This window comes from Gopherus flavomarginatus, chromosome 4 (genome assembly GCF_025201925.1).
Source record: "Gopherus flavomarginatus isolate rGopFla2 chromosome 4, rGopFla2.mat.asm, whole genome shotgun sequence".
In the NCBI taxonomy this organism is placed as follows: Eukaryota; Metazoa; Chordata; order Testudines; family Testudinidae; genus Gopherus; species Gopherus flavomarginatus.
Genome location: NC_066620.1, coordinates 208,365,941 through 208,393,752, shown reverse-complemented (window position 1 = coordinate 208,393,752; position 27,812 = coordinate 208,365,941). Strand labels below are relative to the sequence as shown.

General features: G+C 48.5%; 1 protein-coding gene across 5 annotated transcripts; it reads left to right on the top strand.

Moving 5' to 3' along the window:
- Nucleotides 1-11,074: 11,074 nt before the first annotated feature.
- On the top strand, nt 11,075-27,776 carry FDFT1 (farnesyl-diphosphate farnesyltransferase 1). 5 transcript variants are annotated; one of them, XM_050948882.1, is made up of 8 exons: nt 11,075-11,189; nt 17,687-17,784; nt 19,353-19,536; nt 21,390-21,518; nt 22,463-22,654; nt 23,695-23,871; nt 24,444-24,596; nt 27,222-27,776. In XM_050948882.1, exons 1-8 carry the CDS (start codon nt 11,088-11,090, stop codon nt 27,426-27,428), a joined length of 1,242 nt encoding a protein of 413 aa, XP_050804839.1. In that variant the 5' UTR covers nt 11,075-11,087; the 3' UTR covers nt 27,429-27,776. The 5 variants fall into 5 exon arrangements, with proteins under 5 accessions (XP_050804839.1, XP_050804842.1, XP_050804843.1 ...); XM_050948885.1 differs by lacking the exon at nt 22,463-22,654; XM_050948886.1 differs by lacking the exon at nt 17,687-17,784 and having other exon boundaries at nt 11,160-11,189.
- Nucleotides 27,777-27,812: the final 36 nt, after the last annotated feature.

The following is a 27,812-nucleotide window of genomic DNA, read 5'->3' as shown; positions in this document are numbered from 1 at the left end:
ATGAGACCCACAGCAGATGAGACTACTATGTGCCACAGGAAGAAAACAGGAGGAACCAAGGTGTACCAGTGTCCGAGGACCCCGCAATGGCAGGGAGATTATTAAAATATACTCAGAGAATCCTGGCAAGTGACCTGCACCTGTTAGCTGCAGAGGAAGGCAAAAAAACGCCACAAGGTTACTGCCAATCAGCTGGGGAAAAATTCCTAACCCCCCACTTGGTGATCAGTTACAGACTGAGCATATAGGGAAGAACCACTAGCCAAACTCCTGAGAGTGAATGCTCAGTGCCACCTCAGAGTCCTGGCCCTTCCTGCCGAATCTCCAGCCGTGGCCAGTCCTGATGCTTCAGAGGAAGGCAATGGAAAAAAAAAACAATAACTCAAAATACATTGAGAGGAAGGTGCTAATTCCTTCCTGACCCCTGAAGGTGGCCAGCTGAAACCCTGAAGCATGAGCATTTAGAAACATGAAATATAAAACGAGAAGTGACCCCCCCAGGCTGCCAAGCGCTGCCCTCTACCAGCACAAGCAACCCTATAATGCAATCACCCTCATAATTCCAAAACCTCACCTCTCTGATATTTAGAACAATTTAAGTGGATAAAAATAAAGTGCTTAAAACCCATAATTTTGTGCAAGGGAGAAAATGTAAATGGCTAAACATACAAATAAAAAAAGCTCCTTGATGTTACCCAGTGACATTATTTTAAAAATAAAACTGCTCTTTGCCCACATGCCTGCCTGTAATGATGCAGAGCTGAGCTGGGGAGCAAAACCAAATGGAGATGGACAAGCTGGGCTCCCTTGCAATGCAACAGAGTGGTCTGGCGCTAGAAGGCAGAGCTGCACACACTGTTGCACAGTGCTGAGCTGGGGAGCTGCACACGGGGGTAGCCATTTTGTTGTAAGCAGGAATGAGCACAGCAGATTAAGGCCTATCCAGCTTCTTTCTCCACTCACTTTTGCTCAGATTTTATTTCCTTTAACTTTTAAAGGCCAATAGGTCTGATCCAACCCAAAATTTAGATGGTGTTGAGACCTATGATCCATCGAAAAGTTTCCAGGTTTGTTTGTTATTTCCTTTAAAGGGACACCGTCAACTTGAAAGACACATTTACATCTGAAATTGGGCCCAGTAGTAAATAGCTCCCCAGCATCACTAGAACAGAAGGAGAGTCAAGAAAGTAGTTTTTTCCTTTAGCGTAACTATGTATTTACTTTGTGCATTTGGCAGCCCGCTGAGTGACATTCGCCCCCAGCCACTATTCTGTGGGCGTAAATGTCACCTGCTCAGATCCACTAATGGTGACCAGGCGTTTGTGCTGGCCTTGTGCACAGAGAAGAGTGCCCTAGTTATAAATATATCACCCGGCATTATTGTACAGGTGGATGTTAACCCCCATTTGACAGTCAGGTCTGCAGAGCTCTGATCCGGCAGATCCAATGGCAGGAGGGGATTTGTTGTCTGTACATTTTTGCTTTGTGAGTTGAGTTAGACTCTCTGTCAAGAGCTGGGACTGTATCGCAGTTACATGCTATGCCAATTTGGCAACCTGTCCGTACAGATTATGAATTCTGGGTGAGATTATCAACTCTGTGTTCTTTGAGGGGGAGGGATAGCTCAGTGGTTTGAGCATTGGCCTGCTAAACCCAAGATTGTAAGTTTAATCCTTGAGGGGGCCATTTGGGGATTGGTCCTGCTTTGAGCAGGGGGTTGGACTAGATGATCTCTTGAGGTCCCTTCCAACCGTAATAATCTATGATTCTATACCAGGCTGCACACTCCATTTTGAATGCAGAGTCTTTTGCATTCTCTAGTGTCTGGTCACTCGGGGAAGTTGGGCTGAAATTCCAAAGACTGAGAGGAAAAGAATAACGAGGGTCATTGATGTTAAGTGCTCTTCGATTGAAAGGGAACAGGTCGACAGAATTGAATGGCTTCCAGCCAGAATTGGTCTAGCAAGGGGGAGGTCATCCTAGCAACAAAGTCAGGAGTTTCTGGTCACCTGGGGTGGCCAAGCAGGACATCACCTGACAGAGGGGCTAAAAGTTCTAAATAGGGAGGCACTGGGGCCTTTATCGGCCATTTTGTCTGCAGCTCGAGAGGAGTGAAAGGCCATTATGAAGGGGCCCCGCACAAGGCAGGGGGCCCCTGAGTCCAGGTTGCCTACCCGCCCCCTCGCCCCAAGGACTCCGAAGGGAAGGGTGAGCTAATATGGGGCACTGCATTAGGCTGTTGATTATTCTGTATGATCTGTAATCTCTTGTGTTTATGACTAAAAGGGTAATTGGGTTAGACTCTGGGCAACATGTCTCTGTGGGTGTTACACGCTTCACACCTGCCATGGGCCCCCTGAGGGAGTTACACTGTAACCAGAAGGTGCATGGCTTGAGGTGGAGTTCTGGGCTTTGGTGGGTTTAAGCACAGGGCAGCCCGAAGGGTCAGAGAGGTGAGGGTGCACTTCACTTAAAAATGACAACGTCACCCTCATTAATGTGCTTGCATGCATCAGTAAATGACATAAAACAAACGTCTAATACAGTGCGTATACGCACATGATGTTACCTTGTAATATCATCCACAGAGCAGTGTAAACAAGTCACTGGCTGTAGGAGATTCTGGCTTGTACTGACTTCGCTAGTGTTTTTTAGGTAGCCTGTTGTAAAACTAGGCAAATATCTAGATGAGCTGATGTACCTCTTGGAAGATCACTGCGTACCCCCAGGGGTGCACGTACCTCTGGTTGAGAACTACTGCGCTAAGGCACCCAAAGGCTGGGTCCATTCACAGCAGTCTAGAAAGCAGGGATTGGCCTAGAACCTCTGTCAATAGCTGGGGAAATAATCCCATATAAAATGCATTGTTACAAAAGCTGCTGCTGAAGATGATTTTTACAGTTTGAATGCCCGCCTTGCTCCCTGTGACCCCCGCATTTGGCACATTTGCACTAGACATGTCAGACTCTGGCATGTGATTTATTTGGTCTGTTACAAGACAAAATGTATGGTATTTGCCTATAAACAATTCAGACCATGATCTGGTTTTAATATTGTCACAATACGGATGCTTTTTAAATCAGTGCTTTCCTTAGCACTATGGATTTCAAAATGCTACAGCAATTATCTGACTACCCAGCACTGCACAGTTCTGCTGCACGCCATGTCCATTCAGAGCCCCCTGCTCCCTCCAGCACAAGATCCTTAGCCTGCAAAGGAGATTTCCCTGCAAATAACACCTATGACACACATGAGCAATTCTGATTGCATCCAGCAGAGGACAGTGGCGTGTGCACACCAACAAGTTATTTTCAATATTGGACATTGGCAGGGTGCAAGGGTCAGGTAGACAAAGGTATTTAGGTACTTAACTGCCTCTTAGGCACCTACAGCCAATATTTAGGTGCCAACGACCATCTCAAAATCACCGCCTCATCCCATAGATGCCTCAGTTTCCACCAACAGGCATGTACAGAAAGTTCCCTGTGCACTGATGCTGCCTCACAGCTAACAAGCTTCTTAGAGCTTTCGCTAGAGCAAAGCCCCAGGGCCCCCAAGCAGGCTTCTCAAACCAGATGTTCCACCACCACCACTTACCAGCGAGGCCCTGATCCCATAGGCTTCCCAGAGCACACCTAAGACCAGACAGCAGGGGTGGGATTGCCTCTCTCAGCCCATCACCGTATGGCACTTACCTAGGATGTGGGAGGCTCAAATTCAGATCCTTATTTTTAGAGCTGGGGTTTGAATACAGCTCTCCCACATCTCCCCTGCTGAAGCTGTTACATCTGCAGGTGCAGCATAGGGGAGTTTGTGCCATCCCTGCCTATACTGCGAGCTCTCTGAGCTACTTATCTGCCTCCCATTCCTGTAGTATCTGAGTACCTCACCCGCTAACATATTTCACCTCAGCACCGCTGGGAGGTAGAGAAGTGCTATTATCCCGATTTAAAGGTGGAGAATCATAGAATATCAGGGTTGGAAGGGACCTCAGGAGGTCATCTAGTCCAGCCCCCTGCTCAAAGCAGGACCAATCCCAATTAAATCATCCCAGCCAGGGCTTCATCAAGCCTGACCTTAAAAACCTCTAAGGATGGAAATTCCACACCTCCCTAGATAACCCATTCCAGTGCTTCACCGCTTTCTGAGTGAAAAAGTTTTTCCTAATATCCAACCTAAACCTCCCCCACTGTAACTTGAGACCATTACTCCTTGTTCTGTCATCTGCTACCACTGAGAACAGTCTAGATCCATCCTCTTTGGAACTGCCTTTCAGGTAGTTGAAAGCAGCTATCAAATCCCCCCTAATTCTTCTCTTCTGCAGACTAAACAATCCCAGTTCCTTCAGTCTCTCCTCATAAGTCATGTGCTCCAGCCCCCTAACCATTTTTGTTGCCCTCCGCTGGACTCTTTCCAATTTTTACACATCCTTCTTGTAGTGTGGGTCCAGATGAGGCCTCACCAATGTCTAATAGAGGGGAATGATCATGTCCCTTGATCTACTGGCAATGCCCCTACTTATACAGCCCAAAATGCCGTTCGCCTTCTTGGCAACAATGGCACACTGTTGACTCATATCCAGCTTCTCGTTCACTGTAACCCCTAGATCCTTTTCCGCAGAACTGCTGCCTAGCCACTCGGTCCCTAGTCTGTAGCCGTACATGGGATTCTTTCATCCTAAGTGCAGGACTCTGCACTTGTCCTTGTTGAACCTCATCAGATTTTTTTTGGCCCAATACTTTAATTTGTCTAGGTGCCTCTGTATCCTATCCCTATCCTCCAGGGTATTTTACCACTCCTCCCAGTTAAGTGTCATCTGCAAACTTGCCGAGGGTGCAATCCACACCCTCCTCTAGATCATTAATGAAGATATTGAACAAAACCGGCCCCAGGACCGACCCTTGGGGCACTCCACTTGATATCGGCTGCCAACTAGATGTGGAGCCATTGATCACTAGTGAAGGCAAGGCACAGAAGTGAAGAGAAGTGAGGCACAGAAAGGCAAAAAGTGCCTTGCCCGAAGTCACCCAATGTTTGTGGCAGTGGAGGCCTGCTGAGACCCAGGCTAGTGCCCATATCATTGCTCCATCCCCCTTCTCTCCCACCACACGCTCCTGGGGGACATCTCCTGCTTCAGTAGCTCTCAGGCTGGCCCCTTTTAACACATACACTTGTGGCTTTGCCTTGGAAAAAAGCCACCTCAGCTAGAATTGGAGCGAGGCCTCAGCCCCTCTGTGCTAGACTGGCCCCACAGCATGGGAAGGCGATTGGTGACCTAACTCCAGTCACAAATATATCCATGAGCAGCTCAGCAAGTCTGCCATGTTCTTGCTCTTCACAATAGAGATAATAAATGGAACAGCCTCATAACTGCTGATAACCCCTGGGACAGACATATTCTGCTCTTGCACCTAGGAGCCCCAATCCTGGGCCAAGTCCCTGCTGTGGAACATGGAAGAAAAGGCCAGTCCCTGCCCCAAAGGGCTTGCCATCTAAACTGCTCGTTCCCCACGGGTGGAAACACACCACAAAGTAACTGAGCCCGTGACACTGAACTAGTGTTCCCAATGCTCATGATTTTTTTACGAGTGACAGGATTTGGGCCAGGCTGGAGTTGAGTTGGGGGTGACCCAGAGGTTCCGGCCCCTGATCACATTTATTCAGCCCTGCTTGTCAGAACACCATCTCTGATGGGCTGCCTTCCCCATTGCCCCACCTCCCGGGGCAGAACCAATCAGAGCTGCTGCAGTCAGGGCTCTCTCCTCTTCTTCCACCCCACCCCCATGTCTTAGCATCAAAAGAGCTCAGTTGCTCTGGGCAGCTTTCTGGCTCCCTGCCCCACTCCACCAGGAGCAATTGGGGATTGCTCCTCCACTTCTCCTGGTTACAAAACCCAATCTGGGATGGAGCAGATGAGTCCTCTCAGTTCCTCCTCACCTGCGTGGGGTGAAGAGAGGGAGCAGAAGCTGGGAGGGCTGAACTGGGGAAGAAGTGGTGCTGTGAGCTGGCCCATTAGGAGTCAGTTCCTATACAGCAGATTACAGGGGAGCCCACCGAGAGCGCGACTGCTGCTGCCACTGGCTCCTGCGCTGGGTGAGTAAGAGAGCGGAGAGCTCAGGGAGACCTGAGCGGAATGGGATCCCTGCCGGGTATGGGGCAAAGACCAGCATTTGCCCCTCCTGAGAAATATCTGAATTGGCACCACTGCCCGTAGGGCAGCAGACCTCATGGGCTCGGGGGAGTGAATTGATGGGGGACAGAAGGCTGAGCAGGATGAGGAGATGGGGTGCCGAATGGGTGGAGGCTGGGGGCTGAGCTGATACGGGGGCAGAATTCATTGCTGGGCAGGCGGTGGGCAGCTGTGGGTGTGTTAGCTCCTTCAAGAGGGCCCGAAATCACTGAATAGATTTGGGAGATTGGGCAACACGGCCAAACATCCATACAAACGCATGTTGTGAGGGGAAGACTCGTGGTAGCTGAGCTCTGGAGGCTGGCCATCATGTGAAGTGGCAGTCTGTAACAGGGTGATGTTTGCTGAGGGGGAGCAGCAACAGGTCAGCTCCCTTAGGGTGAGCTGTGCTATACAACACCCAGCTGAACACCAGCCGGTGGGGCAGGGGGTTGACAAGGAACTCTGGTTCTTTTAGACAAAAGGCGAGGCTGAGGACTTATGCAGAGGCCCCTGCATGCTGAGCAGAGCTGCAGGCTGTTTGCTAGCCAGGGGTAGAATCATAGAATATCAGAGTTGGAAAACACCTCAGGAGATCATCTAGTCCAAACCCCTGCTCAAAGCAGAACCAATCCCCAACTGAATGTAACCCTTCTGCCCCTCTGAGTTGGCAGCAACAGGGGCCGGGTTCAGTATCCAGGGGTTCCGTTTCAATAACACAACGCATAACCGGCTCGAGCCCCCACCCACTGACCTGGGACACTCACATACCACACCCCCCTGGGCGCCTCTAGGAGGCAATACTTCCCCTCTGGCAAGCACGGAGTCTGAGTGTAGCAAAATCTTTTTAATAAAGGAAGGAATCAATGCGGCATCCACTGGAGAAACACCACAAACAGGATTATAACACAAACCATAAACAAAAACCACCTCCAAGTACGTTTGTCCTTTCCCCTTAGGGTCTTAAGTCCAATTACCCCAAAGTCCAACAACCGAAAAGTCTCTGGTCAGTGCCACCCCAGAATTCAAGAGTTTATCTGCAGTTTTACCCCCCACCCCAGCCTGGTTGGAAGGGCAGGGGGAGTCCACACAGGGTGTTAAGGGGCACCTTACGTGGGCCAGGGCCAATTGCTCCACCTCTCCATGAAGTTCTGCTGCAGCCTTCACCACACCATCTATGCTACTCCTCCAGCTGTCCCTGCAAACCACTTCACTCTGCTCACTGTTCCATGGGCTGCTCCAACATGCTGAAAATTGCTCCACTCTGCCAGCCACTTAACAGTAGGTCTTCAGGCTCCCCCACATGTTAACACAGCACTCAGCAATCTCAGCTCAGCCCCTTCAGTGATTTCAGCTTTTAGTAGGGGAGCCCTGGTGTTGGTGCACCATTGGCTCAAGATGAATTCAGCTCAGCAGTCTCTAGATGGATTCCTAATGGAATCAAAATTAGCTCTATCTTTTAACAGTAGAGAGAGAAGGCTATGTAATTGGTGTTCCCAGGCAGGCAGGCACACACCACTCCCAAACCTCTCTCCATTCATCAGGCATTGGAACCCATGTCCCATGTTTAGCAAGTACCACCCAACTGAGGTTGAGTCATCTCTGTCACAAAGCAGTCCCCCAGCTCCCCATTCACACAATCAGGGTGACAAACTTTTTTTCCTCCTGCCCCAACAGCAAAGAAATTGGGGATCCCAGAGCTGTTAAAATAACCATCCCAGTCTGCTGTGGGCTTATGCTAAGTGGTGGGTGGATGCCAATGCAAATCTTTCTACACTCTTTGAAATTCTTGCAATTCTTTCCACACTCCCTGCAATTCACCACCAGATGTCAGGGTAGCGCTCATCCTGACTGCTTACATTTCCAATATTTTACTTTCTACCATGCGAATCTCTGTTCTGTGATAATAAACTTACTCTTGTGTTTGCTGTGTCTATCTCTAAATGCTGTGTGTTAAGTAGAGTGGGGATCCTGAGTTTAATCTTGCAAGCTGGGGGCTACTCTTCCTTTGGGAGTAGCTAACCAAAGAGTTCTGTGATGCATGGGGTCTTGTCCGAGATCCTAACCCTCTTGGTTTGGAGAAGGAGCCTGGACGGGTGACCTGAGCTAGGGCAGGGGAATCTGGATGCAGTGGAGCAGCAGACAGAGATGCAGAAGACCCAGCAGGTGGGGAGAGGAGCTCTCCTGAGTTGGCAGGCAGAGCAGCAGCAGATGCTACAGGAGTTTATTAAGGAGAGGTCTCAAACACAGCAGCAGCTCCTGCAGCTGTTAGTAATTTTCAGTGAAGGAACTGGAAACAGGGCAGTTGGTCAGGGACATAAAATGGCCCTGTGAGATACCCCCAGTGCCCTTTTAGCAGGTGGCTGCCCATGCTGGATGGTACTTGGGTGGTTGGGTGCTACAACTGGCCCCTTATCTCACCAGCAAGGCTCAAACAGCCTATACAGCCCTGAGCAAACCCCAGACCAGAGACTATGACCCTCTGAAAGCCACTATTCTGGTCAGGGTGGGCCTATCAGTGGAGAGGTACCACTAGAAATGTAGAGAGGCCAGGTGGAATACATCCCAGGGCATTCTCACAGAAGAGGTCAGATTGGGCCACTCAGTGGTTGAGGCCAGATCGGCAGGACATAAAGACCCTGATGGACTCAATTATCCTTGAGCAGTTTATGCAGAGCCTCTCCAAGGCTTCTAGGGTCTGGGTCCGGAGGCATCAGCCAGAATCATTAGACACTGCAGTAAAACTAATGGAGGAGTATGTGGAAGGAGGTTTCCCATGGAGACAACTGCATCCCCCTACAAGCTGGGAAAGGAGAAAGAAGATTAAGGATCTTCCTTCATCAAAAGCCAGGAAAGGGATGCAAGGGGCAAATACAAGTGCTCTGACTGCTGACGCAGTAGTTTACCAGCGTGGGAGCAAAGGACCCAAAAAGAAAGACTGCCCATACATGGGCTGCGGGTTCATGGAACTCAGTGGGTTGGCCGGTGTGAAAGGCAAGTCTGGGAAAAAGACAGTTCCCATTAGAATAGGCCAGAAAGCCACAAGCAGAGTCGTAGACTCAGCAGCTTCATGTTCCCTAGTCTGAAGCACCTTGTTTGGGCCACAGTGGCAACAGAAAGGGGTGACGATAACCAGCCGCTGTTTGCATGAATACTTGCTCCATGACTGTCATCCCACTGACGGTAGGAAGAAGGCCTCAGTGGCAGAGAGTAGGTGTGGTAAAGTCATTATCCTATGCGGTCATGATAGGACCAGACTGGACTCTTGAGTAAGGGCAAAAGATGGAGGGGGAGACCCACGGGAAGATTGCTACCGTGACTCAGGAGTTAACATTTGTTAGTGGGTGGGTGAAATCTAATTATAAAACATACTCCCCGAACTGAGGGGTCTGCCCTGCTTTTGTCAGTCTGCCCTGAAATTGGCACTCACGGTCGTGAACCACTCTAGACAGCATGACAAGCAGAGACATGACATTTTCCCCCAGAGGATCCGTTGCTGGTGGCAGTTGGGTTCAGGCAGTTGGTCCAGCAGCAGGATCAGGGCAGAGAGGGGTCTTTGCAGGGCACAGAGCAGAGAGGGAGCTTGCCAGGGTGCACACAGGTAACACAAGGTGATGGGATACAATACGGGACAGCGGCGGTGCCAGGGACAGGGACCATCACAGCAACTGTGTCATCGCTCCAGTCTACTTGGAAACTAGGTTTCCGAGGGCTGGTGCTGGGTAGTCAGAGCACTTTATTGGTATAGGAGTCGGGAACAGCAGTGGAAATTGGGTAGGACAGTGTGTCTGTATAGGGGTGGGGAAAAGCATGGGGTGATAGGGCTGTGCCTGGTGGGTCAGTGTCTGGGCAGTGGGGGTGGTGTCTGGTGGGGGTGGGGCAGTGTTGGGCGTGGCTGTATGTGGCAGAGGTGGGGGGGCATGTCATGTGGGGAGGCAGTGTCAGGCAGGGAAGGTGCTGTCAGGCAGACAGGCTGCAGAGGCTGTATTTGGCCGGGGGCGCAATGAGGCAGTTGGGGTGGGGTGGAGGGTCAGCGTCTGGCAGGGGGTTGTGTCAGGCAGTGGGGCAGTTGGGGTGTAGGGGGCTCCCTGTCTGGTGGAGGTAGTGTCAGGCAGTGGGGCCGGGGCAGTGTATGGCAGGGCAGGATGCGCTGCCCGTGGGGTGAGTTTTGCTCAGGCTGTTGGATGCCCCCTCCCCGCAGGGCCCCTGGGGTGCCACACACAGGGTTGGACCCTAGTCTCTCCGGCTCCAAAATGAGCTGCAGCCCCTTTAAGTATCCCTTGCCAATGCGCACCCAGGGCCCGTGCAAGAACTTGCACCTTGCGCAACCCCCACATCCAGCTAACCCCACCCGCGGCAGCTAACCGCGCCCGCCGCCTCCCCCCGCGGCAGCTAACCGCGCCCGCCGCCTCCCCCCGCGGCAGCGAAGCACGCCCACCCGCCCCTGCCACCAGAGGAGCCCCCCCCCGCGGCAGCTAACCCCCCCCCGCGGCAGCTAACCGCGCCCGGGGAGCCCCCCCCCAACCAGCTCTCCTCCGCTGCGCTCTTATTCTCCTCCCCTCCCAGGCTTGCGGCGCAGAGACTTAGAGCTGGGCTGTGTGCTCGGCAGAGGAGGCAGAGTGGAGGTGATGTGGGGCGGGGAGCGGCTCCCCTGTGCGCCCCCCCTCGTTACTGTGGGCACCCACTCCATGCCCCCTCAGCTCACCTCCATCCCACCTCCTCCCCTGAGCAGGCTTTTAGGCGGCCGCCTAGTGGTTGCACCGGCCCCGTGCGCACCCCAGGTTTCCTGCTAGGTGCGGTCAGGAGGCGGGGATGAGCCCCTTCCTGACACGTGTTGGGAGGCTCCTGCGGCCGGGCAGCAGTGTTAGGGAGAAAGGCTGTGCCCCTGTCGCTCGTCCTCAGGTGTGCGCGGCTGCCCATGGAGCGCGTGGGGAAGTGGCTGGGCCACCCCCGGGAGATCTACAACCTGCTGCGGTTTAAGATGGGCGGTGGCACGGCGGTGATGCCCCCGCGGGACCAGGTGAGCAGAGCGGGTGGGAGGCGGCCTGAGGGTGCTGGCCCCGGGGCGTCTTCTCTGACCCCTGAAACCAGTGTCCAGCCTTGATGCTGCCCTGTTAACAAGTAGGTGCCTGCAGCTGTTTGGTGCTCCCATCTATCCCTAGGGCAGTGTGCCCAACGCCAGCTCCCTGAAGTGGCGGCGGTAGTGGGACTAGGGGAGGCTCTTGGTGCTTGAGGACAGGGCCACCCAGAGGGAGAGGCAAATGGGGCAATTTGCCCCAGGCTCCACAGGGGTCCCCACGAGAGTTTTTTGGGGCCCTTGGAGTGGGGTCCTTCACTCACTCCAGGGGCCCCGGAAAACTCTCACGGGGCTCGGGCCCCCGGAGCTTCTTTGGTGGTAATTCGGTGACGGGGGATGCTTCCACTGAGATCTGCCGCCGAAATGCCCTGAAGACCTGTGGCGGGGGGTCTTTCCACCCCAGGACCCGCTGCCGATCTTCAGGGCACTTTGGCGGCGGGTCCCAGAGCGGAAGAACCATTTGCCACCGAATTACTGCCGAAGCGGAGGCCCCCCACCGCCAAGGACCCTAGGCCCCCTGAATCCTCTAGGCGGCCCTGCTTGAGGGCAACACGGTTGTTTCCAAACCAAAGTCTTATTGAATGTTTCCAGCTGAAGGCAGAGGGTCTTGACGTGTGCCAGCTGGCCAAGTCGTGGCACAATATTCATTGTGAGGTCCAAGTGAAGGACACCGGATCAAGATAAGACAATGAGTGGAGGGACACAAAGTTCATCTTCAGTCAGCAGTTAATGTCACGTAGTCCCATGGTAACAGCCGCTGAAGTCCAATCCTGTACCAAAACTCCCACTGATTCAGTGGGAACAGGTCACTTCTATCTGGGGCAGGATCAGACTCAAGTCCTAGAGGTGAAAGACTCTGTCAGCACTGTACTAATCCCATGAATTACCCACAGTAAAGCCAGCCGTACTGGCTAAGGCACCAATCCTGCAAGTCACCCTGACTGGATGCAGGGGTTGTACCGTACTACTGGAGAATTGCTAACATAGTTCCTATCTTTAAGAAAGGGAAAAAAGGTGATCCGAGTAACTATAAGCCTGTTAGTTTGACATCTGTAGTATGTAAGGTCTTGGAAAAAATTTTGAAGGAGAAAGTAGTTAAGGACATTGAGGTCAATGGTAATTGGGACAAGTTATAACATGGTTTTACAAAAGGTAGATCGTGCCAAACCAACCTGATCGCCTTCTTTGAGAAGGTAACAGATTATTTAGACAAAGGAAATGCAGTAGGTCTAATTTACCTCGATTTCAGTAAGGCATTTGACACGGTTCCACATGGGGAATTTTTAGTTAAATTGGAAAAGATGGGGATCAATATGAAAATTGAAAGGTGGATAAGGAACTGGTTAAAGGGGAGACTCCCAACAGGTTTACTGAAGGGTGAACTGTCAGGCTGGAAGGAGGTTACTAGTGGAGTTCCTCAAGGATCGGTTCTGGGACCAATCTTATTTAACCTTTTTATTACTGACCTTGGCACAAAAAACGGGAATGTGCTAATAAAGTTTGAGGATGACACAAAGCTGCGGGGTATTGCTAACACAGAGAAGGACCGGGATATCATACAGGAAGATCTGGATGACCTTGTAAACTAGAGTAATAGTAATAGGATGAAATTTAATAGTGAAAAGTGCAAGGTCATGCACTTAGGGATTAATAAGAATTTTAGATATACATTGGGGACACATCAGTTGGAAGCAACAGAGGAGGAGAAGGACCTTGGAATATTGGTAGATCACAAGATGACTATGAGCCGCCAATGTGATATGGCCGTTAAAAAAGCTAATGCAGTTTTAGGATGCATCAGGCGAGGTATTTCCAGGAAAGATAAGGAGGTGTTAGTACCGTTATATAAGGCACTGGTGAGACCTCATCTGGAATACTGTGTCCAGTTCTGCTCTCCCATGCTTAAGAAGGATGAATTCAAACTGGAACAGGTTCAGAGACAGGCTACTAGGATGATCCGAGGAATGGAAAACCTGCCTTATGAAAGGAGACTCAAAGAGCTTGGCTTGTTTAGCCTAGCCAAAAGAAGGCTGAGGGGGGATATGCTTGCTCTTTATAAATATATCAGAGGGATTAATATTACGGAGGGAGAGGAATTATTTAAGCTTAGTACCAATGTAGACACGAGAACAAATGAGTATAAACTGGACACTAAGAAGTTTAGACTTGAAATTAGGCGAAGGTTTCTAACCATTAGAGGAGTGAAGTTCTGGAACAGCCTTCCAAGGGGAGTAGTGGGGGCAAAAGACATATCTGGCTTTAAGACTAAGCTTGATAAGTTTATGGAAGGGATGGTATGATGGGCTAGCTTAATTTTGGCAATTGATCTTTGATTATCAGCAGATAAGTATGCCCAGTGGTCTGTGATGGGATGTTGGATGGGATGGGATCTGAGTTACTGCAGAGAATTCTTTCCTGAGTGCTGGCTGGTGAGTCTTGCCCACATGCTCAGGGTTTAGCTGATCGCCATATTTGGGGTCGGGAAGGAATTTTCCTCCAGGGCAGATTGGCAGAGGCCCTGGAGGTTTTTCACCTTCCTCTGCAGCGTGGGGCATGGGTCACTTGCTGGTGGATTCTCTGCAGCTTGAGGTCTTCAAACCACAATTTGAAGACTTCAATAACTCAGACATAGGTTAGGGGTTTGTTATAGAAGTGGATAGGTAGGGTTCTATGGCCTGCTTTGTGCAGGAGATCAGACTAGATGATCATATTTGTCCCTTCTGACCCTAGAGTCTATGAGGTCTGCCTGAGCACCATGAGTTGCCGGAGCAGTAGAGCCTAAGACTTGGCTGACACTACAAAGTTAGGGTGACATAAGCCACCTTGCATTGACCTAATTGTGCATGTGTCTACACTTAAATTTGTCTCCCGCCAATGTAAGTGTCCCATTGCAATGACGCAGTAGCACCATCTCCCCAAGTGGCACTGAGCCATGGTCAATATACCAATGTTTACATAGCATGAGTGTAGACATTGCATTTCTTACGTTGACCGTAACAGTCCTCCAGCAGCTGTCCCACAATGCCAGACACCAACTGCTCCTGTCATGGTTGTGAACTCTACTGCCCTCAGGCCACAGAGGCTGGAAGGCCCCTCTCTCTTTTAAAGTTACATGAATTTTTGAAATGCTTTTTCCTCATGGTACAGCTCGGCAAGCATACCTAGCAGGTCCCCCTTGTTGTGTGCTGCTGCCCAGCTGACCGTGCTGGCTACACGCTCCAGATGCGCTCTGGCTGGGAGTGTACAGGAGATACTGGATCTCCTGGGCCTGTGGGGAGAAGAGGCTGTACAGGCACAACTCCAGACAAGCCATAGAGAGGTGGACATCTATGAGCATATTGCATGGGGGATGCAGAAGAAGGGATACTGTTACGTCCCCCACTGAGTCAATTCTTCTTATGGCTCTGCAAATATCGGAGGATCATGCCCCTTGTGCTTGCAATGCTTGTGATAAAGGTGCAGCGCTGGGCAGGCTCTATGCTTCTGTCAGAGATGGCGCACAAGGAGAAGAGCGATGTGAGTTTGTGGGATTTAAAAGAAAAGGTGCAAAAATTATGTGATATAGATGATATTCTGGGCTGGAGACACTGGGAAATTGACCCCTTGCTCTTGTCACCCATGCATGACTCATTTCTGCCCCATCATGCATTGCCAAAGCTTCCCAAAGGACAATGGGCTGGAGGCGGAGAGTTGCACACTGATATACCTACTCATGACGCATTACACTGTGCATCGACACAAGCACTCCTGGTGAGTATGTGCAGCACCAACACAAGGAGCCAAGCATGTGTAACCTACACATCTCCTGAGTGTGGTGCTCTGTTCCCTCTAGTGGCATTGAGACCAGTTAGAGATGAATGAGTCTGCTACAGCCCTGGGGCTACCTGGCTTTTAACTTATGCAGTTGAGACTCATGTATTTAGCTCCAGAGGTCCCAGGTTCATAGAATCATAGAATATCAGGGTTGGAAGAGACCTCAGGAGGTCATCTAGTCCAACCCCCTGCTCAAAGCAGGATCAAGACCAACTAAATCATCCCAGCCAGGGCTTTGTCAAGCCTGACTTTAAAAACCTCTGAGGATGGAGATTCCACCACCTCCCTAGGTAACCCATTCTAGTCCTTCACCACCCTCCTAGTGAAAATGTTTTTCCTAATATCCAACCTAATCCTCCCCAGAGGTGAAGTAAGCGGGTGCAGTCCGGTTTGGTCCGGTGCACCGGCAAGAGCCAGTATGCCTTGCTGGACCACACCGACTTCCACAGCGGGGATTGAAAGGGCTCTGGGCTGCACAGAGCCCTTTGAATTCTGGCCATGGCTCTGGCAGCCAGGCTCGGGCCAGGATTTAAAGGGCTCCAGGCTTCCCTCAGCGGCAGGAGCTCTGAGCCCTTTAAATCCCTGCTCCAGCCACACAAAGCTCGTGGTTCCCCCTGGCGGCCAGAGCCCCAGGCGCTTTAATTTGCCCCGAGCTCCAGGGGGCTCCTAGCCACCTCTTCTGCTGGGAGCCCCTGGTTGATTTAAAGGCTCTGGGTCTCCCAGCCACAGCTGGTTCCCCAGGGCCTTTAAATCTTGAGAGGCCACGCCTCTTCCAGATGAGGCCACGCCCCCCTCAGGATTCCAGCAGTACCGGTAAGTTCTATAAATTACTTTCACCCCTGATCCTCCTCCATTGCAACTTGAGACCATTGCTTCTTGTTCTGTCAATTACTCATTGTTCGATCCCACCTGCCAACAACAGGGGTCTGTCAGTGTTACATATGCACACACACACGCAAAATACTAACTGTGACGGCTGTATGCCAGTGTAGCTTGTGTCAGCCAAAGTTTGCAGTGTAGCTGTGGCCTAAGGCACAGGTCCTGCAAGCTGATCTGTGTGGATGTGATCAGTGAGTGTCACTGGGGCTCACTGAGAGCAGATCTTGCCTGTTTCGCAGCCCAGTGGGGCACACCAGTGTTGATCAGCTAGTAGGACTGAGGCATTACTTTGTGTTCCCAAGCTGGTGGCTGCTAGCAGTCACTGTTCAGAAGGATGGTAAGTGCTATTTTTAAGCAACTATTTTCAGATTGACACTAATGTGAGGCAAGTCATTCCCCTTGGAGAAAACACTTTCAAAATATGTTCCCCCTCTCCCTCCAAACAATCTCTGTTACAGTTAGGGCTGATCATTTCCCCTGGGTTTAATTATCCCATCTCCAGCTGAGATGAGATGGGGAATGGTCTGTCTAAAAATGTGGATGGATATAGGAAATTCAATATGGACAGATCCCTCTTGGTCTGAAAGTTTTTGGGTCATAAAATTCTCCCTTGGTCAATAAAAGATACTAAACCAACACTTTAACTTTCTATCATGCTCCTGTCTGAAAATGTTTTACCTGTCTAGCATTACAAGTGATACCAAAGAGTACTGCAACAGACAGAGATCAGAGGAAACCCCATTTATTCTGGGAGTTTCCTTCCTAGCTTTACTCATTGCATATGACAACATTTCATATCAAGTTACTGTAACCCACACACCTCCTGGGTGTGCTGCTCTATCCCATCTAATGGCACTGAGACCACCTAGAGAGAGATCATGAGTCTGCTCTACAGCCTTAACTAACCGCCTGTTGGCTTTTAGCTTATGTGATAGAGGCTCATGCACTATGCTCCGGAGGTCCCAGGTTCAGTCCTGACAACTGGGGTCTGGTGGTGGTAAATTACTTTCAGGAATCAGCATTTCTCTGCATAGCCAGTCAGTTTGCCCCTGTTTGTGTTGTGCTTCCACATGAGGTTAGGGGAGTGAAAAATACAGGGAAAAGAAGGAAAATGTGAATGTAAAACCATAAAGCAGCAGAACCCAGGGAAGTGTAGTACAGGGAACTAATTTAAACTTCAAAAATCAACTAGATTTCAAGTTGACTGTTTTCTTTTCTTAGCCATGCATGTTTCTATTCCATAAAGCCTTGCAGTGCACTAGTGGACGGGCAAATAACTCACCTATAGATTTTAAATCCATCTTTACCATCTAGCAGCACAGAGAAGGTGCTATGCATTGAACATAATTATTGAGGCTGCAAGATATCCTGCTAGGTGGCACGAGGGGTGGCCATTTCACATAGCGTTAAGTCACGGTTTGCTCCAAGGTGCATGGAATTAATGGGGAGGGGACTCTCCCTGGGGGTCCAGTATCAGTCGTTGGTGGTCATGGTCTCTGGGGCACACAGGATTAAGGGATGGGTGCTCTCTCCAGGCCTCCCAGAACTCTGCTAGGAGGCACAGCAGACCATGCTGCTCCCCCTGTGGTAGGGTGGCCAGGGACAGTGGGGTATCCAGTGTATGTTCCTCCTTGCCCCTGGACCAGCTCTGCAGGGGCCAGCCGGCTTTTGCACCACAGCTTCCCCTCTGGGGTCTGCCTGACCTTGCACACTTCCAGCAGCCTGTGTCCCCTCTGCTCTGCCCGCAGGATGCGCTCAGCGACAACCTCAAGACCTGCTACCAGTACCTGAACCAGACCAGCCGGAGCTTTGCCCCCATCATCCAGGCGCTGGACGGGGAGCTGCGGTGAGGGAGTGTCCACAGTGGGGAACTGGACATGAGGGAGTTAGCTGGGCTGGCCGGGACAGGGTTAATGTAAATGTATCCATACCATGGGAGCACCTAGCTTAGCTGGTCAGTAGAGGGTTACGCAAGCAGCAAGAGCCCAGCAGAAGCACCACAAACAGGCACAGTCAGTAGGAGATAGGTACCTGACCTTCTTTGGAGCCTGGTGGCATTTTCAGAAGTGCCTATCTGCATCATTAGGAGCCTAAATACCTTTGAAAATCTGGCCCCATGGTCTTCAAGTTGGTAGAATTTTGAGATCTTGTCCTTTCACACCAAGGTTTTATTCATAGTCTGGAAGAAAAAAGCAGCTTTCCTGCTTTTTCAACTCCTGCTTGGTTTCTTCTCTGTGAATGATCTAGTCCTAACAAAGAAAATACCCTCTCTGCATCTTCTAGCTAAACTGGAACCAAAAGTAACTAAGACCTGGTCTACACTAAAAAGTTAGGTCGACCCAGCTACATCACTCAGGGTTGTAAAAAATCCACCCCCGTGAGTGGTGTACTTAAACCGACCTAACCTCCAGAAGAATTCTTCCTCAACCTAGCTACTGCCACTTGGGGAGGTGGATTGCCTACCCTGACGGGAGAACCCCTCCTGTCGGCATAGGCAGTGTCTACCTGGAAGCTGCACTGGCATTTCAAACGTAGACAAGCCCTAAGGCAAAATCTTTTCTGCACAATAGAAACTGATAGTACTTAGTGAATGCCATGATTTGCTCCATTGTAAAGAATGAAAATAATATAGACACTGAGTTAGACCTTTTCTAATGATTCCTAACATTGTTAGCTTTTTTGACTGCCACTGCACATTGATCGGATGTTTTCAGAGAACTCCAAGATCTCATTTCTGAGTGGTAACAGCTAAATAAGACACCATCATTTTGTGTGTATAGTTGGGATTGTGTTTTCCAGTACGCATTACCTTGCATTAATCAATACTTAATTTCATCTGTCATTTTGTTGCTCACTCACCCTGTTGTGTGAGATCCCTTTGTAACTTTTCTCAGCAATTTTGTATCAACTGCAAACTTTGTCCCCTCACTGTTTACCCCTTTTTATAGATCACAGCAAGACAATGGAACGGACCACCTAGGGAGGTTGTGGAAGCTCCTTCGCTGGAGGTTTTCAAAAGGAGGCTGGAACCATCTGTCTTGGATGGTTTAGACAAAACAAGCCCTGCATCATGGCAGGGGGGTAAATTAGGGGGCTAGACTAACTCTTTGATTCTATGATTCTACCTCTCTGCCTCCCTTAGCTCCTCCAGTTCAGCCACTCTGGTGTCCAGAGCCCACTCGGTCTCTGATGGCCTTAAGCTCCTTGCACCGAATGCACACACATACGTCTCCTGCCCACAAGGCAGGTAATCATACATGCTGCATTCAGTGCAATACATTGGATAGCCCCCACTTTGCTGCTGGACTTTTTAATTTGAGAATGTCTGTTACAAAAGCCATGTGATAGTTTGTAACTACTTTCCTGAGTAATAGGGAATCCCAAGTAATAGGGAATCATTTTCTCCCTCCGTAGTCATGCTGTGTGCATATTGTACCTGGTTCTCCGAGCTCTGGACACTGTAGAAGATGATATGACCATCAGTTTAGAAACCAAGGTCCCAATGTTGCATGACTTCCACTCCTATCTGTATCAGCCGGACTGGAGATACATGGAGAGCAAGGAGAAGTATAAGCAAGTGCTTGAGGACTTTCCAACGGTGAGCCATTTGTTTCCATGTTTCAAACGAAAATATAACCCATATGTTGACTACTAGCAGTATCCGCTTCAAATATCTTTGCAATTTGGTATGTAGGAATTGCCAGTTGACTGAAGACATGGTCATTGGCAATGCCTGCTGGAGTGTCACCGGGTTTGCTGTTGGCCTGCATTGCCCAACATATGAATAAGGGATGCAGAAAACAATTTAACTGCCCCAGAATTTGAGGCACTTCCCAGCTTTGACACTGAGGACTATGTTTTAGAGGCCCAAAATCATATCCATTCACATACCTACAGTCATGTACATTTCACTGCAGTTGTGCATGACTGGTGATTTAGGGGGTCTACTCACTTGCACATGTGACTGCATTCAAAATCGGAGGGAAACTACATGCTGATAAACTTTGCGTGTGTGCAAGTGAGGGTCACCCACTGAAAACTTGGCACTAAAATTTATATGTTCCCTTGGGTGTTGAAAAAGTAGATCAGCTTCATACTGTGAATGACAGACTCATTAATTCATGCTCTCCATGTCAATAGACCTCAGGTGTGACATACTCTGGAGGGAAGGGGAATGATAGCAACTTGCTCTGTGACCTCCTGATGCCCAGTTTATGGAGGGAGTTACCTTGGTGGAGGCTTTGGAGAATCTGTTACTTACTTACAAGAGTCTTGAGGAGCTTGTTCTATTTATTTTATCAAAGAGAAGGTTAGACTCTACCGGAGAACTCTTTAATTTAGCAGACAAAGGCATAACAAGATCCAGTGACTGAAAGATACAGCTAGACACATTCAGACTGGAAATAAGATGCACCTTTAAAACAGTGAGGAGAATTACCCATTAGGGCAAGGTAACCATGGATGTGGTGGATTCTCTGTCACCAGGAGTCTTTAAATTGAGACTGGATGTCTTTCTTAAAGGTATGGTCTAGTTCAACCAGGAGTTACTGAGCTCAGTGATGGAACTGCTGCTGATGATGGAAACTTCTGGCCTGTGTTATGCAGGAGGTGGGGCCAGATGATCCTAGTGGTCCTTTCTGGCTACACGTCTATGAAATATTAAAAGAAAATTACAATCATAGGGAAAGACACAGTACCAAGGATAGGCCAGAAGAATAGTAGTATAAGGAGGCTCCATCAGCTGTCAGAAGAGGACGTTTGGGTGAAGTGAGAGAGAGAAAGACTGATGCTAGGTGAATAGAGGATTCGGGGAGTGGAGAAAAGAAAGAGATGAGGTCTGGAAGATAAAGACCAATCCATGGGTTGCTTTAAGAAGAAGGAGAGCAGCTTTGAACTAGGCTCTGGAATACGTGGAGAGCTGTGGGAGCAGTTTGAGGCTAGGAGTGATGTGAGGATGCTGCTTAGCCTGGGAAGAAGGCATCCAGTGGCAATGCACACATGCTGACATCTGGGGAGATGGCCCTTGGGGAGGAGATAGAGAGCCGAGCTTCAAAAGAACACTGGAAATCTCTTTTTTTCCACTGTTCCCATCAGTTTACCTGCTGTTCACTTGCTGGGACTCTTCCCACAGAGTTTATTGTTGTAAGTCCATCATTCATGAAGTGTTGCTACCCAAGGTCATACTGTCTTCATGAAGACACAGACTGCATCTGAGCTGTGGCCAAAGATCAGAGAAATTTTTGTTTAAGAACTTGCTGAATCTGTGTTTACTGCTGAGTGGCTTGAATCTGCTGCCACTGAAGCCAGTGGGGAGTTTTGCCAGTCCCTTCAGTGGGGAGCAGGAAAAAACCCCATTATGCTGTAACCTATTATTCTCTTAGCCTGTTAATAAATGCCAAATTCTGCTTCACTTTCAGTACTATGTATGTTTTCTTGTGATTTCTGCTGTAGATCTCCTTGGAGTTCAGGAACCTGGCAAAGGTGTATCGAGATGTGATTGCAGCTATTTGTCACAAGATGGGAGCCGGTATGGCCGAGTTCTTGCAAAAGAAGGTTGAGTCCCTGCAAGAGTGGGATAAAGTAAGTAAATCTGTAAGTGAGCATGGAGAGCATGCTCAGAGCAACACCCACAGTCCCTGTTGGAGGTCTGGCATTCTGCACTTGCCGCAGCCATCAGCATGATCATTCCAGTTTCTTCTCCCCTGGGATTGGTGATACTCGCCCAGTTGTAGATAAGGTACCCAAAATGAGCAAAAGACAAAGTGTTAACTCAGAGTCTTGCTACTTGGGCAGCCCCCTTCAGTGTGAATGTAAAGAGTTATCTTAGCTATGAGATCTCTGTGAACTTTCACCAGGCATTGAATAGCTGCTGTATGTTGTTACTGACCTTTGTGGATGACAGTGTTTGTAAATGTCCACAAAAGAGCCTTGAAGGGACGGTGTCCCTAGCTCTGTTTGCTTGAGGCTGGAATGGGAGACAGGGGATGGATCACTTGATGATTACTTGTTCTGTTCATTCCCTCTGGGGCATCTGCCATTGGCCACAGTCAGAAGACAGGATACTGGGCTAGGTGGACCTCTGGTCTGACCCAGTATGGCTGTTCTTACATCCTTATGATGCTGTTTTGGAGCTCTTTGACTAGAATGGGCCACTGGAGCAGCTGCTTTCATGTGGGTCTTTCATCTGGAAAGCGGAACCCCTGAGCCGCTAACAACTGTGGATGACATATTTCCTATTTTTCCTGAGTGGAGCAGTTCTCTGGTGGTAGACTCCATGCTGCAGAAGCATATTCCTGGTGTAGGGATGTTGGCTGTCAAGCACAGGCATGAAGAGACATATTTAGGAGTGCTCAGCCCATGTAACTCTGAATTCAGAGATGAAAGAAGTACGCCCAACATAGTCATCAAAACAAGGAAAGGAACACACGGCACACTCAGTAACTGATAGGTGTCATTTTGCTGTAGCCATTTGGACTAAGGGATATAGATTGATACACATTTTTTTCCCTTTCCAAACCTGGCAGTATTGTCACTACGTTGTTGGACTGGTGGGCATTGGCCTTTCCCGTCTGTTCTCTGTGCTGGAGCTAGAAGATCCTATCATAGGACAGGACACAGAGCTTGCCAATTCCATGGGCATCTTCATTGAGAAAGCCATCATCATCCATGATTATCTGGAGGACCAGCTGGCAGGAAGAGAATTCTGGCCCAGAGAGGTAAAGGAAACCAGACCTTTTTTAGATGAGAACTTCTGCTAGATACAGCTCATTAGGAAGTGTTAGTGTTGTGATGCAGACAGCTCATCTGAAAGGGACAGGTCTGGAGATACTGGTACTGATGCAGTTTAGTCAGAACTAGTTAGGAGACTCATTTAACAGAATTCACTTTCAGTTCCTATTCTGATATAGAACTCTGGGCTTTTTCAAAAAAACTTGCCCAAGTCTGTTTTGTCTGGAGTTAGGCCAAATGCTTTTGCCCTAGAGCTCTGAGCAGTCACATTTAGCAGTGTGTGTCCCACAGGGGCTAAACCCTATTGCTAACACTGATAAATTTGCATACTAATAACTGCCACACAAAGGGATGGCAAGTGCATGGCTCACATCCAAACGTCTCATTAATGTGTCCATTAAAGCAGAACCCAGAAGAGAAGCTGGAACGTCAGCGCTGTTTTTGCCTCCCTGTGATCACGGAGCAAAGCTGCGATCTAGGAGACCAGGCTTATTGTCCTTGGCCATGCACCTGTTCAGCAGAGCATTTAGAGAAACCTCTGCTGTCAGAGAACACTCTGGATGCTATTGCTGTGCTCCGCGTACCTGTACCACTGGCAGGATATGAAATCACTATTGTAATAAATGTGTAAGTGGATTGCGGAATCAGAGGCTTGGATGTTCAGCTTCAGAGCTCCCACCTGGGTGAAATTCTTCTTAGCAGAGTAGGATCCACATGCTTTTGATTTGTGCCAGTCTAGAAATTCACCACTTTGGTAGGACTCTCTCCTGGAAGTTAGTCTCTGTACCCCAGTATGTCTCACTGAGAGAGGCCCTATAATGGGGCTGAATGGAATTGGAGGCCAGAGTAAACTCGAGTGTTTTAAAGGTCCTTTTTCTGACTGCAGCGAGGTCTGATTACGAGAATGAGGTGGCGTTCAGTAATAAGATTTTTGTTTGAACAATTTGATGTGGGCCCCCTTTGAATATGAATGCCTGAAAAGTGCTAACGGCTGAGTGGTGTTCCTATGTCCTGTTGGCATTCCCAGGTTTGGAGCAGGTATGCCAAGAAGCTGTCGGATCTCGCCAAGCCAGAGAACATTGACATGGCCGTCCAGTGTATGAATGAACTGATCATAAATGCTTTACACCATATCCCTAATGTCCTCACCTACTTATCTAGACTGAAAACCCAAAGTGTCTTCAACTTCTGCGCTATTCCGCAGGTAGGTTAACATTTACAGATGTTTTAAACAGGATCTTCTAACTGCTTCATCCTCTCCCTTGGAATTGGATGTCTTTTGTAGTCTATGCGTAGTGTTTAATAGTAGCATTATTTAATAACAATGCATAAATACATTCAATGTGGAGCTTACCATGCATTTTGAGTGTTCTCCTCGTCCTGAGAAATTGTGTTTCCCCAAGGGAATGACTCTGCTTTTGGATATGGTGTGAGGGGTTGGAGAGGGTTGCTGCCAGATGAATGTAAATAAACAGGACTCTTTTTTTTCTCCTAAACTAAGACAATCCTACATAGTTAATATTGAAAATATTAGGAACCTTTCTGTTCTGTCTTCCTTGTCTTTGCTTCAGTCTTCCATTGTGAGCATTGCTTCTTTAGAAATCATTCCTCTATCTTCTGCTTTAAGCTAAGCTCTGCCTTTTACACTGTGGTTGAAATCCTGCCCCATTGAAATCAATGGGTGCTTTGCCGTCAATTTCAAATGGAGTCAGGATTTCACCCTGCGTGCACGGCTAACAGAACAGAGTAAATGCTATTTTTGTCATTTCTCCCTAGGTGATGGCCATCGCCACTCTGGCGGCCTGTTACAATAACAAACAGGTATTTAGGGGGGTAGTGAAGATTCGGAAAGGACAAGCTGTCACTTTAATGATGGATGCCACAAACATACAGGCTGTCAAGTCTATAATGTACCAGTATGTGGAAGAGGTGGGTTGGGTCACTTGCTTTGAATAACTAACTTTCAAATGTAGATGTTCCCACTTTCCTCCTCAGGTCTATGCAGTTGGGGCTAAGCTGGGGGTACCACCGTAACCCTCTGTTTCAGACGTTTAGTAACTTTCATTTTTCTTTGGCCAAAATTGCTGAAGATCTAGAAACGAGCGTAGCATGAAACAGCTTGAAGTAGTAAAGTCTGGAATGCGGCTATTTTCCTTGGTGCTTTAGATTCTCTGTCCTCACTCATTTGTGTCTCAGGTGTTGTTCAGATTTTATACAAACTGTAGCATAATGCAACACCAATATTACACAGTTGTATGCAATAGGATGTTGCATTATGCTACAATTTGTATAAATGCCCCATATTTTTTTGTATAAATACTGTACGGTTTCCTAGTGAGTCAACTTAATGGGGAATTTCACAGTTCCTGTCTGGAAAGTTTCTATCTTTCCAGAGCATCGTGGAGAACAAAAGTCCTTTAATTGCTATTACTGTGCAAATTGGCTGATATGTAGGGCAAAATTTTGGTGGCTTGACTCACCTATTTCTAAAACTGTCATCCCACAGTGCCACAGTCCCTTAATGCAGGTACTCCTGCAGTCAGTGGGAGTTCTCGGAAGGGCACTGGATGCTATACAGAAATAAAAACATGGTCCTCATCTCTGAGGAGCTGGTGAAAAGCTGCCAGGCCCACTGGAATCAATTACCATTGAAAACCAGGCCACCCAATTCTGATTAAACAAAATGGTTCTTGCAAGAAGATTGCTCAGGGGATGTCACAGAGCCATGGGCAGGGCCACTGTAGAGCAGTGCTAGTTACGCTTGGGTCTATGGTTGTTCCTGGCAACATTCTATCAGGTTTCCCCTGGACTGTGTGGATGGGAACGGTCTGAAAAGTGTCTGAGAACAATACTGTGGCTCATGCAAGGGAGTACCTTGGCCCTGTTAAAATTAGAGCTAACCGGTTCACAGACAGTTCTTGCTGGCAAGATGCAAACGCTGCCCCTGAGTTGCTACTTTGTAGTGGTTGTATGACCTCCAAGTAGCTGTGGGCTCATCTGACTTAACTATATTAATAACGGGGCTTATGATGGTGTCACAGCATTCTTTCTCAAATCTGAACCTTAGAGTCCAGGAATGAGATACTAGCATGAATGTCCCTAAGCTTAATTACCAGCTTAGATCTGATAGGCTGCCACCACCCAAAAATATAGTGTTTTGGGGCACTCTGACCTCCCCAACCTTCCCTGGGGACCTCAAGAACCCAGATCCCTTGGGTTCTTAAAACAAGGAGAAATAAAACCATTCCCCCACCTTCCCCCTCTCAGAACTTCCCTCCCTGGGCTATCCTGAAATACTGATCTAACCTCTTAAATCACCATACAGGGAAGCATCTCCCTTCCCTTCCACAAAGAGGCAAACAGATTCAAGGAAAACAGAGAGAGATTTTATCTCTCCCCCTCCCATCTCCCCACCCATCCTGGTGAGTTATCCCAATCCCCTGGGATAAAACAAGGGAAACAGAGAAAAAAAATCAATCAGGTTCTCTAAAAAGAAATCTTTTAATAAAAGAAAGGAAAAAGTAAAGAATTATCTCTGTAACTTCAAGATGTAAATATACAGGGTCTTATAGCTTACAGACACCAGAAAGAGACTTTCCCACCAGTACTAATACAAATCAAAATATTCCCAGCAACTACACATATAAAAGTTAACCAGCCAGATCCACAAATGCAAATAGAGTAAAACAATTAAAAAGCCTAAACCACCTGTTTTACTTACTATATGAAAAGAAACTTAGAGAGCCTGTAGTAATGTCTGGTCTCTCTCAGACCCTCCGAGAGAAGAACAAAGAACAAAGAACTCACACCCAAACTTCCCGCCACCCAAATTTAAAAGTATCTTGTCTTCTGATTGGTCTTCTGGTCAGGTGTCCAGTTTCCTGCTTGTAACCCTTTACAGGTAGAAGAGACATTAACCCTTAACACTCTGTTTATGACAGATGGGCTACAAAACGTTTAGGCCCCATGGCCCAGTTTTTAAAGGTTCTTATGTTTCTAAATTCCACTGAAACCAATGGGAATTAGGCACCTAAATATCTTTTTAAAATGTGTCCTCTGTTTTCAAATCCCAGTGCAGGCGGTGTTAGCAAGGACTTCCAAGCAGGAACTGTTACTTAGTTTTAAACAATAGACTCCTGCACACGGCTGACAGTGCCCTACCGCAGAAACAGCAAGTCCATGCAAATCCCAGCAGCATCAAAAAACTATAGGCCTCGGTCAGGCTAATGGCTCAAATGCCATTGCAGACTGACTCCTAAGGAGTACGGGCTAAAGCTGAGTTCAGCCGTGAGCACAGATCTCCGACAAAACCTTCCCAGGGAAATGGGACTAGAATCTTGCTAATCTGGTGCAGATCTGATCCCAGTGCAGCTTTCAAACTGGGCAACTTTCCCATTCCTGGGGAGTATTGTCCTGTTCAAATATCCATGGCATCACTGTGGTGATATGGCTCCTGGGCAGGAGGTCCCGTTTCACATTTGAGGGGCTACTAGATGGTGTGTTGTTCTCATGGTTATTTCCTAACCTTGCATGGGTCTTTTTTTCTCTCTTCAGATCTATCGGAAGATCCCAAGCACAGACCCGTCTTCTAACAAGACCCAGCAGATCCTTGTCTCTATCCAGACAATATGTTTTCCCAATGGCACGGTGGTCTCCTGTAACCGTTACGCCCCCATCTACCTCTCGTGCGCCATGCTTCTGGCAGCACTGAGCTGGCGGTATCTGAGTGCGATGTTAGAGGCATTGGAGGAGGATGTATAGGCCAAGGAAAACTGAGGGTTGGTTGCGTGAAGGTAGTGGTTGGGTAATGCTGGGAACAGGTTCATGTCTCTTTCCTATTGGGTCTGCTGCCCTGTGGGATTCCAGACTATGGAAGCTGTGAATGGAAAGGTGCTGGTTGACCTGCAGCTATTAGGTGTATTGCAGCCACTAGCTCCTAGCTGGCAGCCGGAGTCAGATGTTTTCATTGTTCGGATGAACAAGTTACAAATGCGACAGGTGGGGTCTCTTTATGGGAAACGATGTTTTACCTGAATTCTGACTGTGATATTTTCAATTCAGATTGCCTCCCTCGATTTTGACACTCTTTTCCAATACGAGGCTATGTGACATCAGCATTTGTGAGTTTCCTCTCTCCTCTTTCTG